Raw genomic sequence first — 18937 nt, forward strand, 5'->3', positions numbered from 1 at the left:
CATGTCATTGACAGGGCACTAACAGAGTTTTATAATTAACTTAAACAAGGTTATTAGTAGGTAGGCCCCACCTGTCAGTGCCTAATTAGATTAATTAATTAGTTTTATTTATAAAAACATTTTTTTTTGTTAATTATTCGGCAGGGCCCGCATGTCAGTGGCTGGGCCTGCCCAGTCAGCAGTTGACTGGGGTCAACCCAGTCAACGGGGCCCACGGGGCCCACTGGCAGTGGCTCTGGGGTGGCCCCAGGCCAGCCACGTCGGTGGCCGGCGCCGGAGCGACTCCGGCGACCAAAACAGAGGCGGCCCCTCGCCGGAGTTGGCCGGAATCGCGCTACGGGGCTCGGGGAGGAGCGGGGCTAGGCTCATTCGAAGGAGCTCGCAGCGCCGCATCCAGTGGTGGCCGTAGCTTCGCCGGACTTGGCCGGAATCGGCGCCGGCGAGCGGCGGAGGCGGCGGCGTGCACGGGTGCCCGACGGAAACGGGGCTACGGCGTGCTATCGAGCAAGCGGAGGGGCTGGGGAGCAGCTACGCGTTGTGGGGAGTGCAACGGGCTTGAGCCCGTGACCAAAAGGTCACCGGAGACCCGCCGGCGACGAGCTCCGCGGCGCTGCGTTCGGGCGCGCGTGGGGAAAGCAGCTAGGGGGCGCGAGAGCGAAAGGACAGGGGAGAAGGGGGAGAAGCTCACCGCGCGGCACACGAAGGCCGGTGAGGGGCTTAGTAGCAGCAGCAGTCGCCGGAGTCGAAGAAGACGGCGGCGACCCGAGGAAGAAGGCGACGGCGTTGGGGGGTGATGTAGGGGGTCCCGGCTCGAGCAGGTGGTCGGGGAGGACGGGCTCGACGCGGCGGAGCTCGTGGACACGTCGGGGAGGAGAACGGGGCTCGGTGGCCGCGAAAACGAAGGCGGCACGTCGGCGACCGCGCTCGGGCGGTGGGGAAGGAGGGAGCGGCGTGGATCTGGGGGGATAGGGAGAAGCGCAGAGGCCGAGAGGTGAGCGGGGGGCGAGTGGGAGAGGGGCCCGAGGGGGCGGGGGCGCTGGCGGCCTTATCCTCCCCCGTCGCCGGCGAGGGGGTGCGGCGGGGACCTGCCCCTGTTCCGACCCCGGTCGGGGGAACAGGGAAGGGGAGGGCGACCCGGGGAGGTGGGCTAGGCCGGCTGGGCCTCGGGTCGGCCCAGTTGGGCCAGGGGTCCAGTGGGGGGGGGGCTTCTCCTTCTCCTTTTTTTCTTTGTTTGTTCTGTTTTCTTTTGTATTTTCTTTTTATTTATTTATTTTCTTTTCTGTTTTATTTCATTTAAAAGTATTTAGGCATTTCATAAAAATGTGTTTTCTCCACAATAATTATCAGTGCAATATCTGGCATGGCCCGAACATTTTTATTTAAATTTTTGAAAACTTTTATTTTCCACTTTAAATTTAATTGAAGTTTGAATTAGGAGTTTGAAAAGAAATGTGATTCAAATGTGATCAAGCCCTGTTTAGCAACATGATTAGCTTAATCACAGAGAGTTACTGTAGCATGATTCTCGGGGTGTTACATAAGCTCAAGAGATTGCTAGGAAAATTGCATGATTGGAGTCGAAAATATATTGGTTATCTTCCTAGAAAGCTTGAGTTGGCTAGGAGCAGACTCAAGGTGCTTTATAATAGGAATGATCATGCCGCTGTGATGGAGAAAAAAGCTCTTCTCAAGGAAATGGATGAGTTGCTCTATAAAGAGGAAATGTTATGGAAACAGAGGTCGCGGATTGATAAAATTAGATGGGGAGATCGGAATACAAAATTCTTTAGAGCTAAGGCTACTTGGAGAGCAAAGAAATTTTTTATATCTAGCCTGAAAAGGAATGATGGCACGGTTACTAAGGATGTGGCAGAAATTCATAGCATCACTAATTCGTTTTTTAAAAAGTTGTATACTGGCGATGGTATGGTTGATCCTTCTCTTATTATTCCATTGGTAAAGCCTCTTGTCAGTGAGGACATGAATAGTGAATTATGCAAACCGTTTACGGACCAGGAAATTAGTGATGCTCTCTTTCAAATTGGGCCGCTTAAAGCTCCAGGTCCTGATGGCTTTCCGGCAAGATTTTTTCAGCGCAATTGGGGAATGTTGAAGGAGGACATTATTCGTGCAGTTAAAAGGTTCTTTGATACAGGTATGATGCTGGAAGGTGTTAATGATACGGTAATTGTCCTTATACCAAAGGTAAAGAACCCCCAATCGATCAAAGAATTTCGGCCTATCAGCCTCTGCAATGTTATTTATAAAATTATCTCAAAGTGCCTAGTGAACAGATTGAGGCCGCTCCTTGATGGTATGATTTCTCCAACACAAAGTGCTTTTATTCCTGGGAGATTGATATCTGATAATGCGCTTATGGCGTTTGAATGTATGCACTCTTTAAACACTCTCAAGGATGGGCGGGGTGAGTTTTGTGCGTATAAACTTGGTCTAGCTAAGGCTTATGATAGAGTGGATTGGAATTTTCTGAAGTGTATGTTGAGTGCGCTCGGGTTTGCGAGTGGATGGATAAAGTGGATTATGGCTTGTGTTACCTCGGTGAAATTCTCTGTTCGCTTCAACGGACAACTCTTGGAGTCATTTACGCCTTCATGTGGTATCAGGCAAGGAGACCCTCTATCTCCTTATTTATTCTTGTTCATGGCCGAGGCCCTCTCTGTGTTGTTACAAGATGCGTGTAATAGAGGAGCGCTACTAGAATTCAAGGTGAACAGGCATGCGCCGGGTATTTCACATCTATTGTTTGCATATGACTGTCTTTTATTTTTCAAGGGAGCCATTGATCAAGCGTTGACAATTAAAAATATTATTTCAACCTATGAGAAAGGGACTGGCCAATTGTTGAGCTCAGATAAATGCTCTATCATGTTTGGTAAAAAATGTAGTATGGAAGTTCAAGTGGCTGTTATGGTAATTTTGTGCATTACCGCCGAAGGATTTGAAGACAAATATCTTGGTTTACCGGTGCCTCAAGGTCGAATGAAGGCGGGCAAATTTCAATCCACTAAGGACAAAGCTCTCAAAATACTATCGGACTGGATAGAGAAATATGCTTCTTGTGGGGCGAAAGAAACGTTGATTAAATCTGTTCTGCAAGCTCTTCCGGTGTATGCTATGGGTATTTTTAAATTCCCGGCGTCTCTGTGCGAGGAATTATCTCAGATTATAAGGAATTTCTGGTGGGGGGATGAGGAAAACAGAAGGAAGACTCATTGGTTGGTTTGGGATAAGATGACAAAGCCTAAAGCGGAGGGTGGTATGGGTTTTCGGGATCTCAGATTATTTAACCAGGCTCTTTTAGCGAAGCAGGCATGGAGGCTGGTGGTGAATCCGGAATCTTTGTGTGCCAGAGTGATCAAGGAAAAATATTATCCACAGGGGCATATTTTAGACACAAATTTCCCGCAGTCGGCCTCTCTCACATGGCAAGGTATTTTGCATGGGTTGGAGCTGCTTAAATCCGGAGTTATTTGGAGAGTGTGTGATGGGGCTAATATTCATATTTGGAGAGATAATTGGCTTCCTAGAGCTTCTGGACTTAAAATCTCTGCAAAGAAGAATAGAACTAGAGTTAAATGGGTTGAGGAATTGTTCATGAGTGGAGAAAGGAGATGGGATGAGGAGCTGGTTAGGCATTTATTTTATCCTTATGACGCGGATGAGATTTTGAGGATGCGGATCCAATCAAATGGGGAGGCAGATTTTGTTGCTTGGCATTATGAAAAGTCAGGGTTGTTCTCACTTAGGAGTGCGTACAAGTTAGCGCTCACCCTTAAGGATAAAAAAGAGGATGAGGGGCAATCCAGTGAGGCGGTAGGGATGGAGAGGAAAATTTGGAATATTATTTGGAAGGCAAACATTCCTCAGAAGATTCGTATTTTTGCATGGAGGGTTGCTTCTAATAGCTTGGCCGTACAGGTTAATAGAGTGGCGCATCATCAAGCCTCTGTTAGTACGTGTTCTATTTGTGGCATGGAGGATGAAAATACCTTCCATGCGCTTGTCTTGTGCCCGAAGGCGCGTGCGTTTCGCATGGCCATGAGGAACATTTGGGCTCTACCTGATGAGGAGGTTTTCAGATATACGGGGTATGATTGGTTTATTGTTCTCCTGAGTCAATTAAACCCCGTAATGCGAGACCAAATTATATTCTTATTCTGGAGGACCTGGCATTTGAGAAATGATTTGATCTTTGGTAAAGGAAAGGAATCAGTTTCAGCTTCTGCTTGCTTTGTGGAGAGTTATTGGGCGTCCTTTGGTGCATATCATTCTCCGAGGCCGGTGGATGTTCAAAATAAAGGAAAAGGGCCGTTGGTCCGGATTAGCGGAGTTCCTAATTCTCTAGATGCGAGTAGTGGCTGGTCCCCGCCTCCTGCAGGTTGGTTCAAGATTAATGTCGATGCTAGCTTCGTGGAGTCCATTAGAGAAGCCAGTGTGGGGGTGGTGGTCAGGGACGAGGAAGGGGAAGTTATTGTTTCGTCGTGGGATTTCATTGGTGCCTGTCAAAGCATGGAGGAAGCGGAGCTTAGAGCTTGCATTGCCGGTCTCTACATAGGTATTTCTCTTCATAATCCTATAATTTTAGAGACTGACTGCACTTTTGTGGTAGCGGCTCTTGCATCGGGGGACTATGACAGGTCTGCTATGCGTGACCTGAAGATGGAAGCGTTGAGTATCTCAAAGTTGATCAACAATCTTCAATTATCAAAGATTAGTCGCACGGCCAATATGGTGGCTCATTTAATCGCTAAGTATAGCTTTGACAATAGAGTAGATGGTATTCTTGTAAATGATGTACCGCCCTATGTGGTGAATATTGTATCGAATGAGTGTACTGGTGTGGTTGGTTAATTAATATAAGTTGGTGTTAAAAAAAAACATCGTGGGAATAAAATATAATCACAATCCAAACAAATGACGACCTGAGTTTAGCTTCTTCACGCAAGAGAAAGTTCAACAAATTAACTAAACCCTGCGTCATTATGCAAGACTCAAGAAATAAAGACGATGGTTATATAGTCACAATGACACTGTCACACACAATGACACAGGCTAGTTATTACATACACTCCCCACCTCATAAAAAAGGAAAACAACAAAGAAACTGATTAAACAAAAATAAACATTAATTTCTGTGACTGTATACATACGTATATGTTCTTCTGTTCTTTTTTTTTTGTACATGTCTAAAAGTGTGGACTCGACCACCTTTTCCCCATATCAACAAACAAACATCACATCTTTGGTACTGATCGACAACCAAAATGTGCATCCAATCCAACAATTAGTAGTCTCCATCTCCTTCTTGATTATTTTTGGCATTCTTGATCTTATCTCTTCTATCTACCCATCACAGCTCACTTGAATTCAGCCATGAAATTTGCCTGCATAAAAATAAACATGCTAATTAATCATGTCAGCTAATCATTGTGTTAATTAATTTCCTGAAAAAAATGACCTAGTTGAACTATATATAAGTTAGGATTAAGGAAAAATCATGGAGAATAATTAAGAATAAAGGACCTACCCAAACTATTTGGGTGGATGGAAAAGAGACATGCATGCATGCATGTGTGTTTTTCTTTTCTTTTTTAGATAGAAAGTTGATGGAATGGGAGCAGGTACTCACTCTAGCAAATCCTTCCAACCACCATCCGTGTTGAGGTCGTCCATCAGGTTCAGGCTCTCTAGCCCGTCGAAAGGGCTCGACGCCGGCGTCTGCTCGCACGACATGCCGCCGCCGCCATTGTTCTTGCACTCCTGGTCGTCGGCTACCATTGGATAAATGGTCACGTTGCTCCCGCTCGCCCCGTCGTGGTCCCCAAGCTCCGTTGAGCTCAGCCCGTCGCCGGCGCTGAAGCCGTCCAACATGCCGCTGATGTTGTGCATGCCGCTCGTTGGCGCTGAGCTGGTCAGCGCCGGCAGGTTGTTCATCTCGTTCCACTGGCACTGCTGGAGCATGTTCTGGTCGGCTCCGCCGTGTAGCCCGCCGTTGCTGAGGGCGAGGAGCGCCATGAGGTTGTCCATGCCCGGCGCGGGCGCGGGACCCGCCGCGGTGGTGAGCGCGCGCACGAGTCCCTGTAGCAGCTGGAACTTGGCGGCGTCCACCTGGAGCTTGAGCGCGTTAATGTCCCAGGCGGCCGTGGCCACACCGGAGCCGCCGAAGTTACTGGCTGCCGCGAGGAGGCCCGGGAGCCCGGCGAGCAGGCTGAGGTCGGTGCGCGGGCGGTGCGTGACGGGGTCGATGCCCATGCCGAGGAGCTTCTTGCGCAGGTGTGTGTTCCAGTAGTTCTTGATCTCGTTGTCCGTCCTCCCTGGCAGCTTCGTAGCAATCGACGACCACCTGAACCAACCAATCCGAATCATGGTTTTCAATTTCAGGTTCAGGAAAATTTCAGCACCAACCGAAATCACTGAAATTCAGTGAATTCCAGTTTCCATTTCAGCCAAATGACCGACATATTCACTTGAATCCAATTAAAAATTAAAAAAATATTTTGAAAAATATTGGAATTGTTGTGCTATACTGAAATTGCTGAAATATTTTGGCCGAAACATAATATTTCAGTGTCTGCTGAAATTACTGAAATTCAGTGAATTTCACCGAAATCTCACCGAAAGTGAAAACCATGATCCGAATCCATCAGTCACCGGCGCCGGAGTCGGAGAAGAAGACACAAACAATTGACACGTGGCTTACTTGTTGCCGAGGAGGGAGTGGAGGTGGATGATGAGCTTCTCCTCGTCGTCGGTGAAGCGTCCGCGCTTGATGTCGGGGCGGAGGTAGTTAGTCCAGCGGAGGCGGCAGCTCTTGCCACAGCGGTTAAGGCCGGCGAGCTTGGGCAGGCGGCGCCAGCTGCCGTGGCCCTTCTCCTGGATGTAGTCCACCAGCAGCTTGTCCTCCTCGGGCGTCCACGGGCCCTTCTTCACGCCCGCCTCCCCGTTGCAGCACGGCGACCGCCCCATCGCGACTAGATAGTAGCTAGATTGAGCTTCTTCTTTTTCTTTGTCCGGAGAGAGGTGTAGCTAGCAATGGCCGGCGGAGGAGTTGAGTTTTTGAGGTTTCGTTGGGGTGGATAGGGGTGGGTTTTATAGGGAAGGGTTTAGAGGGAGAGGGAGAGGGGCCGGGTGGGAGGTGGACGATGATGCGTGCATGGCGGCATGGAATGCTAAAAGGAAGTCTTTGTGTGCGGGAGACGCAGCCTCCTCTCTCTCACCTCTCTCTACCCTCTCTCTTTCTCACTCTCTCTCTAGCGACCTCTCTGTTTCTCACTCTCTTTCCCTCTCTATCGACCTCTCTGTTTCTCACTCTCTTTCCCTCTCTATCGACCTCTCTGTTTCTCTCTCTAAATCTCTCTCTCTCTCTCTCTCTCCGTCTGTCTCTCTCTGACTTTTTTGGCAATGGACCGAATCAGTTTGCTTAAGCAGGTACGTTGTTTAGTTAGATATATGCTGGCGTACGTGTGTGCTGTCTTGTTCCCTCTTGTTGTTTTCGGTGCATGAGCAAGTGGATGGATCAACTATACGTATTGCGTATATGCATGCATAGCATAATATGCATGCGTGATGCACGCATAATATGCATGAGCAAGTGAACTCGAATTAGTTGTTTATCGGCGGTATGAGAATCACATAAGTGTATAAATTTTGCTCTAAATGAATATCTTGATGTCGAATATTCCGTATCGACCAAATCTAAGCAAGCTACATTTTTTAACATGTTCATATGCCGAGGAGCTGAGCGGCGGGACGAATACAAGCGGAGGAAGAAGTAGAGAGGAAGAAAGTAGAAGGAAAAAAGATGGAGGAACAAGGAGGGGGCGGGCGGGCCGGGTAGAGGATTATTGCGAGAGGTAGATCGTGGAGGCAAAAGGGCATTGGCGACAACAATGGGGCGGGCAGGTGGAGGAATAAAATCGACGATGACCGTGGCCCTAGGCCCACATTGCAGCTAGCCGGCGCGATATAGCTGCATTCACGAATCCATATATATAGCCCACACCTAAAGCAAGTGTGTGTGCACGCACATGCGGGCCGAAGTTTAATTCTTGGTCGCATGATTTAGAGAAAAGTCCGGTTGCAAGAGATCACGGTATAGGTGACAACCTCCAAGGTGTTTTGATGTAACCTTTTCTTTTACGAAAGATCTTTGTGGTCCGTGTGTGTTTCAGTTTCTTCCCTCTAGTGTAAATTTCTAATTAAGGAATTAAAGTCGGGTCGTTTCAAAAGAAAAAAATAAGACATGTACTAACACGCATGTTAATTTCTTCTATTAAGAAAGCAAAACATATCGGTTTTTGCACGTACGATATTGGTATGAAACGACAGAAGATCACCATCACCATGAATATATCCACTGTACATCATATAGACACATAGATCGAAATACCAAATATATTTGAAACGACAGGTGCACTGTTAAAAAAAGGCTTTTTTTAGAACAAAAAAAAGAGGCCTTCGTGTGTGGGCGGCACGTGTGCAGGAGGCAGAGGGGAGTTAGGTCCGGATGACCTGACACGTGTGGCCTTTGGGCTCCAAACAAGGAGCAACCAAGAAGGAACTACCTGCCTGTTCCCCTTCTTTCATTTTCCCTCGTGTCACGTAAATCAATTTGGTGCACCTCGTCAGCCGCCGCCTCATCATAGGCCTATTAGAGCATATCCAGCCGCGGCCCCAGAAAGGCCTTCCCAGACGATTTTTTCGCGCCGGCGCAGAAAAATCGGCCCAGTTGCGCCTTCAGGAGCCCGATTTTCGCCGGCCTGGGCCGAAATTAGCGCCGGCGGACCCAGGCCGAACCCGACTCGCTGGGGACGCTCGGGGGCGCCGGGGCGAGCGGTTTTGGCGCGAAAGAGCCGCGGGCCCGCCGCGTCAGCGACACCGCGCGTCGTCTCCCCCCAACACCTCGGTTTCCCGCGGGGAATCAATGGCAAGACTGCCGCCGGTCAGCCTTACCATTGATTCCTCACGGGCGGCGCGTCACGGGGCGGCGCGCCGCCGGACATGCGCGCCGTGCCGACGGGGTGGAGACTGAGCAACGGGGGAGTGCCCATTCCCCCATTGCCCGACGCCGTGGCGAAGCCCTCCTACTTCGCCGACGGGGTCGAGGTCGTGCGCGCCTCCCTCACCGACGCCCAGCTCGCCCTCCCCGAGTACGCCGCCGACAACCAAGCGACGTGGACGGCATACTTCCAGCGCCGGCAGCAGCAGAGGATGGCGTCCACCAACGGCGCGTCGGTGATGGCCGGCCTGAAGAACAGCGAGGTACGCCACCTGTGGTGGTGTCCCCGGCCGCACTCCTCCGGTTCTCCGGCGCTGCTCGGCGTCAAGGCCGAGCCCGCGGCGGAGACGCCACTAGGCCGGCGCACTCGCAGCGCCGACATCGTCATCAACGAGGGCGGCCGGCGCGCCTCCTCGTCGGCTCCTCCGCGCCTCCTCGTCGGCCGGGGCTCGCGCCGATGAAGACGGAGCCGGGCCTCCCCGCGGTGAAGACGGAGCACGGCGGCGACGTCGAGCTCGACGACGACGCGGCTCTGGAATGGGCGCGCGCGGACTCCCTGAAGATGGCGAGGGAGCGCCAGTGCGCCGCCCTGCGGCGATTCGCGCAGCGCCGCCGGGGCCGCGACGAAGGAGTCGTCGTCGTCATCGAGGACAGCGACGACAATGACGCGCCGGCGCCGCCACCAGCCCGCGTTGGCGACGCCGGTCAGGGGTCCACCAGGGACGGCCGCTTCAAGGAGGAGAATCCCGACGACGACGGCGGCGGCGAGGATGGCGGCGACGACGGCGACTACTCCGCGTTCAGCCAGTTTCTTTTTTAATTAGATATATTATGTAATAAAAATCCGCGACTATTATGTAATATATGCCAACTTCGCCGAACTTTGCTATATTTTTGCCTTTTTTGAATGCGCCTGGGGCGGCCCTGGGGCGGGCGGCTGGGGACCAACTCGTCCCCAGGCCGATTTTTTGCGCCGGCTCACCCCCAGGTGGCGATTTTAGGCGCCCCCTGGAGGGCCAACGGCTGGAGATGCTCTTAGGGTGGCCCAGTGAGCCCCATCTTAGCTACCTCTACAAGCAGTGGGACCCACATGGCAGCCACCTAGCTTGCTGGATGGATGGATACTGTCTGATGACTGGCAATGGCCCAGCTGGCCTAAGCTTGCCGGGTGATGAGCAGCTAATTAGGTAGTTCACTGGGATTAATTAATTAGAAGAACATACTAGTGGTATGTACATGTGTATGTGAATGGTTGACTTGGGAAATGGATTTGGTGATTTGGTTCATTAGTTTAGCTTTGCATTGGGTGAGGGTGTGTTGAGTGGACAGTCTAGTGAGCGGTCACATATGTGTCCACAAGGCCAACACATAGATGAATGACTTTTCCGTTACAATTAGCTCAGATGTTGTTGACCCATTTTTTTAATGATAAAACTGAATTTCTACATATGATTGATTTGGCTACAAGAAAGTAGGAAGCCAATTGCATACGTGAATTGTTTTTAATATGAAAGAATAATGGCTCATGTTGCCATTTGGCATGCAATGCTGAAGAAAAGTGAGCATTCACCAACATATTCCAGTCCTTACTTGGAGTGCGCGGATTTTATGATAAATTGGACAACATGTTTGTGCCTAATTTGTGCTTCTTAGACCTAATTTTCCCTGCTTTTGTTTTAATTTCTAATTATAAACGAAGCATGTCACAACATAGCTTCAACGACTCCAAACTAAGCCTAAGTTTGCATGGGTAAGAGCATCTCCAGCACATCCCCATAACTTAATTCCCCATATTTGAGATATTAAACTTTTTTCCATCTAGCCCATCCTTCACAACTTAACCCCCCACTCCCCAAATTTTCTTTTGTTGATTCTTTTTCAAATGCTTGCTTACAAACTTCATCCAAACATACATTTCATAACATATTAATTCGAAACTTTATCCAAGATACATATCAATTTCAGTGTTGGACAATAAGAATTGTTGTTACTAATCTAGGGTACATATTATGAATAACATATTAGTGTAGGGCTAAGCCATCACTTCTAATTGTTGAGACCGTCATGGCCAGTCAGGGCCAGGCATGTTGAACCTTTGAAGACGCGGCACGGGAATTCGACCCGTGAAGAGCTGATTGCACGGTAAATATTTTATATGGAGGTTGGCTATCTCCTTCGACGAGACAAGGCCGAGGTGGTTTGCACCACTTCGGAGGCAGCCAGGCAGCTGGAGGCCGGCCGCATGATGGTACTGCTGGGGAAGCTTCATTGAACTAGTTTCAACCTCTGTGATCGAAAACGACATGCAGCTCGGACATGACCGAGGTGCAGCCACGCTTGAAGATGGTTTAGGGCTACTGACAGTGTCCCAGCCCAGGGGTCTTTCACCATGTCGGTTCCCGCCCTTGTGGGCCAGCTGCGGACCCCTAGGCTCGCTGCGCCCATGACGATTATATGGAAGACTCCGTAGGACTTGCCGTAGAAGGCAAAGATACTGGGACATGGAGGACTCCTCCACTGACGTAACCGAATAGTATATGTAACCCAGGACCCATGTATGTAATAGGACGGGGGCTAGGGTCGTCGATAACATACACACAAATCCTTGGTATAAATTCACCTGTACTTTGTTACACACCCCTATCGCAATATACACGAGCAGGCGTAGGGTATTACCTCGATCGTGAGGGCCAAACCTGGGTAAATCCTTGCCTCATGTTACCGTCCAACCTAATCGCCTAGCCGGGATACCCTACCCATGGATCCGGAATCGTATCATACATTCTGTGCAAAGGCGTTCCCTGGTTTACCAAGGCGTCGCGATATAGTTCCTGTTCGGTAGTCTCGGTTGCTTCGTATTAGGTGTGCCGATTCCTGTTATGTTGCTCGACTTTGAGTTGGTGGCAGTTTAGCTACTCTCTGATATATATCTTTCTATTTATAAAGCGCGCACCGGGGGGGGGGGGGGGGGGGGGGGACTGTTCCGAAAGTTGCCACTTGGACACATTCATGAACATATTTAGGAGCCTTCCTCTTTACGTTCCAATTTTCCGAGAACATTGTAGTTTACATTCTATACATAGTAAGAAAAAAAATCCACATTATAGTAGCAATCTATGGATGCTCAATGGCTTACAATATTCGATTTTGAGATTGCAACTTTTCAAGTTGTAGTGTGTTGTCATGAGAAGAAGTTGCTTAGATGTGTCGATCTTGGAGTTGATATGCCTTGATCCCACCGTGCGTGCGTGCATCTTTTTGGCCCACACGTTCACCCACTCATGCATGCATGATACAACTGAACTTTTTAGACATAATTGCTAGCTAATCCCACTCACTTATTACATTACTTAGTATGGATCCCTGTCAAAGGTTGATTAGACAGTACCCGGACACAATTCATTTTACAATGGTCAAGTGCATGCCGCTGAATTATCTAATCCATACGTGCATGCCCCGTGGTCTCAGGTTTGGCCATGTACAGTGGGGTCCATTTATAACTTGCTGAAACTCTTAGTTAATCTCCTGCGTTGAGCCAAGGTGTACTACTTGTGGGCACTGATCAAAGCCATCTGAGGAAAGCAATTGTGCAACTAGTTGGAATTAATGATCTTGTGGTCCTAGGATTACAGGTACTCCATCCATAATGTAGTACATACATATTTTCTGAAAAGTCAAACTTTGTAAACTCTGAGCAAGTTTATAGAGAAAGCTATTTATATCTACAATATAAAATATGGAAGTACACCTTGTGATGAATTTAATGATATATGTCTGACATTTTAAATGTAAATATATTTCAGCACAAACTTGGTCAAAGTTTGAGAGGTTTGACTTTAAAAAAAAAATCTATATATGCACTACCTTATGGAAACGGAGGGAGTATATCGATGTTGTCGGCACCAGCACAAATACAGAAGCAGAAAAGGAATCTATGTTGACATGTAGGTCATGTGCACATCACAACACTGCATCATAACATTGTTGATCACTGTGTAATGCAAGACACCTTTATGTACAAGCAATGAAGAGAGTATGAAGGGCAGGGCATTGATTGCATGAAAGTGAGGTTTCTGCAATCCAGTGGCCCCCTCTTGACAGGTACATATGCTTAATTATGTGGGTCAATGAATCGTTAGTTAATTAATTAACCAGATGTAACTAAATGGTTAATTCTGTCTACAGGAGAACTACAGAATTACATTGAGTGTGTTCTGGTGGTTTAGTTGCAGTGTATGAAGGATGCTTAATTTATCCAAGTCGTCTACTGAAGAAGCTATAGTAGAATACATTATATAATAGTGGGGGTGCAATGCAATTCAAACAGTTGGTTAAACTTTTACCAAACATGCAACCACCTTGATCTCTTGCATCACACGGAGCAGAGGAGCAGAGACGTTCCTGTAAAATTGGCCTCTTTTATGTTTGAACTGTGATATAATAGCTATCACACCTTGCTCATTGGAAGCTTCCTGTCAACCCTTGATTGCTACTGTCATCACTGACAACAGGCACACAAATCCAATATGTATATGTGTTTCCCGCAAAAAGATGAGTAGTTAGTTCCATGGGTTGTCCATTCAGACATATAGTTGAACACTCTTGTCGGTTCTGTCAGGTCATTTATTCTCTTTTCTTACTTAATGCTGTAGTGCACAGATATTTAATTTGCAGGTACAATAAATACTTAATACTTAATTTGCAGGTTTAATAAATAAAAAAATCAAATAAAAAAAGTGAAAAAAAAACACACACTCTGATAAGGCACGACATGTGTTTTTATAACTCTGAACTGCAAGCAAGACAGGAGAACAGAATTAACAAGATACATCTCTGTCTACTTTTCTCGAGGAGACAAAAAATGCCGAGAAGACGCAAACCACTAAGTTTACAGGTTAACTTCACTCCTACAAATTAGCAGCATGTTTAGAGCCTAATTAACAATAATACTGACATCGATAGATACATGGGAGTATGTGCCTTCACCGTCATCAGCCACCCAATAGGGTTAACCAAATCGGTTATGGTGGGTGGATCAACACCCACACGCACGCTCTTATGTAGAAGCTTCAGGTTGATCTTATTGCAGCCTGCAGGTTTCAGTCAGTATGAACCAGCCATGCATACTTAAATCATTATGTGCTCTAAATTCTATGTCCTCACGACACAACAACTGTTAGAGGGCTTATTAAACTAGTTTCCATTAGCACTGCTGCATGGAGTAGACTAGCTTATTGGTCAATTAATTAGACATTTCCCTTAAGCAAACCCGGTTTTTAGAATTGCTTTCTTTGGTTTAAACGAACCCAGTAATTAATATGATCCAGTCTATTCCTAAAAAAAAGATCCGGTCTGGTGCAATCACTGAACTGAATTTGTGGAACTGGTAAGAATTTCGCACTCTGGTTTCGGATGAAGGGGAAAACTACTATGACCCTATTGGTTACTAGCATTATGTGCTCATGTGAGTAACAGAATATTACAGAACATATTCCAGTGTGTTCAATAATGTGAGCAGATGTGACAGGAAGAAAGAACTTTGTTTTCATTCTGATAACTTCTGCAAGTACTCTTGCTAGTGGATGAATTGGCAAGCCTCCCACAGTAGAATTCGGATATATAAGTACCTTCCTAGGCATCTAGCTACTAGGAAAAAAGACAATTAATGGTTGTTTTGTGCCTGTTGGTATCAGTGAGACGCCAATACACCGTTATCTGCAGCTTTGATTTAGAGTATATGAGGGTGACATGATGAATTTGAATGCTATTGGGCAGTTAAAATAATCCATCAGATTGTAGGATGTAGTATATGTCAGTGTACACTCTAGAAAATATTACTGAGCATTTCTGATTGGCAATGCCATGTCCTCCTACACAATGGGGAACAGTTCATACAAATTATTTATATTTGCACTAATCATATTTCTGATGCGTGTGACAGCCACAAACGAAGAGTAACTCATTGTGATAAGAAACCTGATATGGACATCTTATATAACGATGTGCTTATTTTAGGAGGCAATCCTTTTCAGCCCATCATTATTGTGTATCACTGGAAGCAACAGCGCTGCAAATATGACAGAACGGCTTCCAATTATGTATGTCACACGCTGAGTTAATAATTCCTGTCATTATCTGAAGAATGTAATTCCCATCTTCTGGATGTTTTCTTCTGCTCAATATTTGGAAAATTAATTTATTTTATGGTTTGTTCCAAATCATAACCAAATGTACACATGCATAATAGAGAAAGATATATAAGTTCTCAAAATTGTTTTTTGCTATCATCCTGAAGAAGATATGTAACATACTTACTAAGGAGTATTTGATCACATATGGAGCTTAAATATGGCAGGCAAAGAATTTTATTCTCACCTTTAACAATATTTTCTTCAGTTGCAGTAATATAAGCAACTCAAACTTCACATGCTGTTCAGTTGATGAATAAAGTAATGATCCAGATGGATAAGTCAAGCTTAAATGTTTACACAGTCAGACAGCCTTGTGGGGTCTTTAAGTTAATTAGGGTCTCAACTTAGTCTAATGCAACCTTAACATGCATGAAGCTACTTGTTCTCACGTCTTTCATATCATCATATGATACTGCATTGCTTAAGTATTTTCTAAATCAACAAGGATTAACAACATGATCTGCCGTGCAATGCCCTGGACTGCATCAGTTAAAAGAGTATAGTTAGTAAACAGAATCTGATAAAGAAATAGAACCAAATCTTTGCCTGATCCGTTTGCTCATCGCATGTCATTGTTAAGCCTGTAGTTGTTACAGTTTGGTGAGGATTGTGTCCAAGTTTGTACTACTTCACTTGTATCTCCGCACTTATACTAGACGCTATATTAACAACCTATACTAGCTAGGACTGATCACAATTTGGGCATCGATCTAGGCATTCTCAAGACAAAGGTTTTGTTAACCAATGCTTAGCTAGGCTTATTGGCCTAGGCATTCTCAAGTCAATAGGTTCACTGTCCTAATCGCAGACGTGCAGAAAGGCTCCATTAGTATGATATGGTGATAATCTGAGTGAGTTGACAAAGACTATATGAAGGTTGAATTTGATGCTCCGGGCCTCGACCGATTTGCTCTTCTCGTTGACGTCATCAGTTACATAAACAGGAAATTTTGGTACTCGTATGTGAGGAAAAACCATATCTGTAATTGTATTTGCTCAAAGAATATATATCTACAATTACCATGGGTTTCAGATAATATATGTCAGGTTAATAAATAAAAATAAATAAATCCATTTGTGTAAAGGACATATTGCAATGCATACGTGGTGTCCGCGGTGTCATGCCATGGCAATAAACCCGACAAGAGCCGTGTCTCGTAAACTTTTGCAATCTTAATTTGTCGCATTAATCTAATCCAGTTAGTTAGGAGAAAGCGGACCATGTTGCATTATGGCATCTGTTTGACTTTGCTACTGAGATTGACCCCTTCTTGTTAACCAATTTGTCTCAGAGCATGTCTGTGCTATTGGCAGCAGAAGTTGTTTATAAATACTCCTAGCGTGGAAGGAATTCAACCCTGAACCTGTGCGTCTGTGTCCGCACCTGAAAAACAGGCACAAGCTATCACCTGCTGTCTAAAGCAACAGTGAATGAAACTGAATCTGTCCTTAGATCTTCAGCTATTTCATCTGTCTTGTAATTATCTACCGTTAAAAAATACTATTAACTACTTGCTTAATCTTGAGTACAGGGAATTACGGAGTTGAAACTTCAACTGCTAGTAGCTTACGCACGGTTAATTGTTTGCTAGACTCAGATCGCTGGAATCTAGTGTAGTGCTCCTACTGTCGACAGAATTTTATCAACTGAATGTGCTGCACTAGACCTCAGCAATACTAGCGTGTGCGCATAACACGGATGTGACCCATGGGTCACAAAATGTAGTATACAGAAAAAATCCTGTTGTTTGCCCTAATTTATATTTAAAGACAATAGGCATGTAGCCACAAGTTTGTAAACATGTAGCCAGTTTAGGAGGGACGCGGAGTTTCTGCACCCGAGCTCAAATGAGCTCGGGTGAACAGTAAAATCAAAACTAAATATAAAAAATTCAAAAAAATCCATTTTTTTTGGGAGAAACATTGACAAAAGTTCTAAGTGCTTGCAAAAATTCGTCATGAAAATCACATTCCTAGAAGGCATGGCAAAAAAAACAAAAACAGTACTCTGAAAAAGCTACTTTCAAAAGCATTTTGAAGCACTGAATTTGTTTTTTTTGCCATGCCTTACAGGAATGTGATTTCATGATGAATTTTTGCAGGCACTTAGAACTTTTGTCAATGTTTCTCTCAAATTTTTTTTGGAATTTTTTGAATATTTTTTGATTTTTTTGAATTTTACTGTTCACCGAGCTCAAATGAGCTCGGGAGCAGAAAGGCACTTTCGGTTTAGGAGGCATCAACTTGGCACAATTGTTGTGGATTGGGGGTCAAAGGCATGGTTGAGAAGCATGGGGAAGCCAGAAAATAGTGGCATGACAGTGATGCATATCCATGGCTGACTAGCAACAGTAGTGGTGCCTGTAGGTTCCTGTCTGAACCTTTGGAGAAAAAAGTGTACATCTCCGGGAAGCGTAGATGTAAACTACAACACTTTGGGGGTGTAAATTTGCATCTCCACCTACAGAAGATGTAAAAACGCAACTGCCCGTCAACTGCCCAACTGTCGTTCATTTCACTTCTGCGTGACCAGAAGCCGCCCGCTGGCCACCGCCCGGGCCATGGCCGACTCCGCCGACCCTGCCTCCTTCTCCGCCACAGCTGCCGCTGGTTTGATCCACCCCGCCGCGCCACCGTAGCCGCCGCCCGCCGAGGAGCCGCCGATTTGAGCCCTTCCCGGCGCACTTCCGCCGCCGCGACACTTGCCCACCGCACCATGCCGCCGCCAAATCCGGCAGCTCCACTGCCCCCGCTGCCGGTTCTGCCGCTGTTCTGCCACCGCCCACCTCCAAATCGGCTGAATTGGGCGCTTCTCCGCCGCCAAATCGCCTCCTCGCCGCCGCATGATTTGCGCTCGCCCGGCCGCTGCCGGATTCGAGCTGCACACTTGCCTCCATGCCGCGGCTGCTTTTCCGCTGCCAGACTCGACCTTCTCGTGTCACATGGCCGTCGCCCCTTCGAGACCAATCCACTTTTCGATTCACAGCCGAGCCGCCGGCCATTCGAGCTCCGCCCGCCGCATTCGACCTCTAGACTCTCGCCATTCGGCCGACGGCGCACCTGCTGCCGCCGCTCGGTCCACCGGCACTCCTCCCTTCTCTCGGCACTCGGACACCGGCGCTCATGCTGACTGCTTGTACACAGTCGCGCGGCCAGCAGCCGGTTTTACATCTCCTGTTTGCATCATCTGTTGGAGTTCCTCTTTTACGTTTTGCATCATCTGTTGGAGTTGGCATTTTTTTTGAAGATGAAAAGCACTTTTTGGAGATGTAAATTTTCATCTCCGAGCAGCTAGGCCTGGGTGGCCAGCGTTGCGCCATGCATGAGATGGCCATACGACGGCGGAGGAGACGATAGGTGATGCAGGAGTCCTGTTCGGAGCAGGGCGGCACGGTCGACACAGAGCGATGAGTGGGCAAACGCGCGGACGGCGGCCGTGACGGGCCACCGCGTGCGAGAAGAGGCCGGGTTGTCGCGTCGGTGTCGGGGTAGAGATGCCCAGGGTTGACCGTAGCGGTGGGCGATGCAAACCGATCTTAAATCGAAAAAATCAAAAAGAGAAATGCCGATCAACATGACCGGCGGACGAACCCTAGGTACGGGCGGCGCGGCCCCGGTGGCGACGGAGACTGACAGCCCCGGTGGCGGCGCGGAGCGGAAGCTGCGGCGGCAGCTAGGGTTTGGATCGATTACGCTGATATCATGTTAGAAGGATAGAGAGGGATTG

General features: G+C 47.1%; 1 protein-coding gene across 1 annotated transcript; it reads right to left on the bottom strand.

The window, feature by feature from the left end:
- Window positions 1–4016: 4016 nt before the first annotated feature.
- Window positions 4017–7097, bottom strand: LOC109764671 (transcription factor MYB92). The gene is made up of 3 exons (XM_020323465.4): window positions 6722–7097; window positions 5651–6364; window positions 4017–5405 (listed from the first exon to the last, which is right to left on the bottom strand). Exons 1-3 carry the CDS (start codon window positions 6985–6987, stop codon window positions 5372–5374), a joined length of 1014 nt encoding a protein of 337 aa, XP_020179054.1. The 5' UTR covers window positions 6988–7097; the 3' UTR covers window positions 4017–5371.
- Between the last annotated feature and the right edge of the window lie 11840 nt (window positions 7098–18937).

This window comes from Aegilops tauschii, chromosome 7 (assembly GCF_002575655.3).
Source record: "Aegilops tauschii subsp. strangulata cultivar AL8/78 chromosome 7, Aet v6.0, whole genome shotgun sequence".
Classification (NCBI taxonomy): domain Eukaryota; kingdom Viridiplantae; phylum Streptophyta; class Magnoliopsida; order Poales; family Poaceae; genus Aegilops; species Aegilops tauschii.

What these genes read in the sequence shown, in the direction of transcription:
- LOC109764671 (XM_020323465.4), bottom strand. Translation starts at nt 6,987, where the DNA reads ATGGGGCGGTCGCCGTGCTGCAACGGGGAGGCGGGCGTGAAGAAGGGC. An exon ending in CACTCCCTCCTCGGCAACAA is followed by an intron (nt 6,365 to 6,721) that starts GTAAGCCACGTG and finishes TGGTTGGTTCAG; the next exon opens with GTGGTCGTCGATTGCTACGA. An exon ending in GGTTGGAAGGATTTGCTAGA is followed by an intron (nt 5,406 to 5,650) that starts GTGAGTACCTGC and finishes ATTTTTATGCAG; the next exon opens with GCAAATTTCATGGCTGAATT.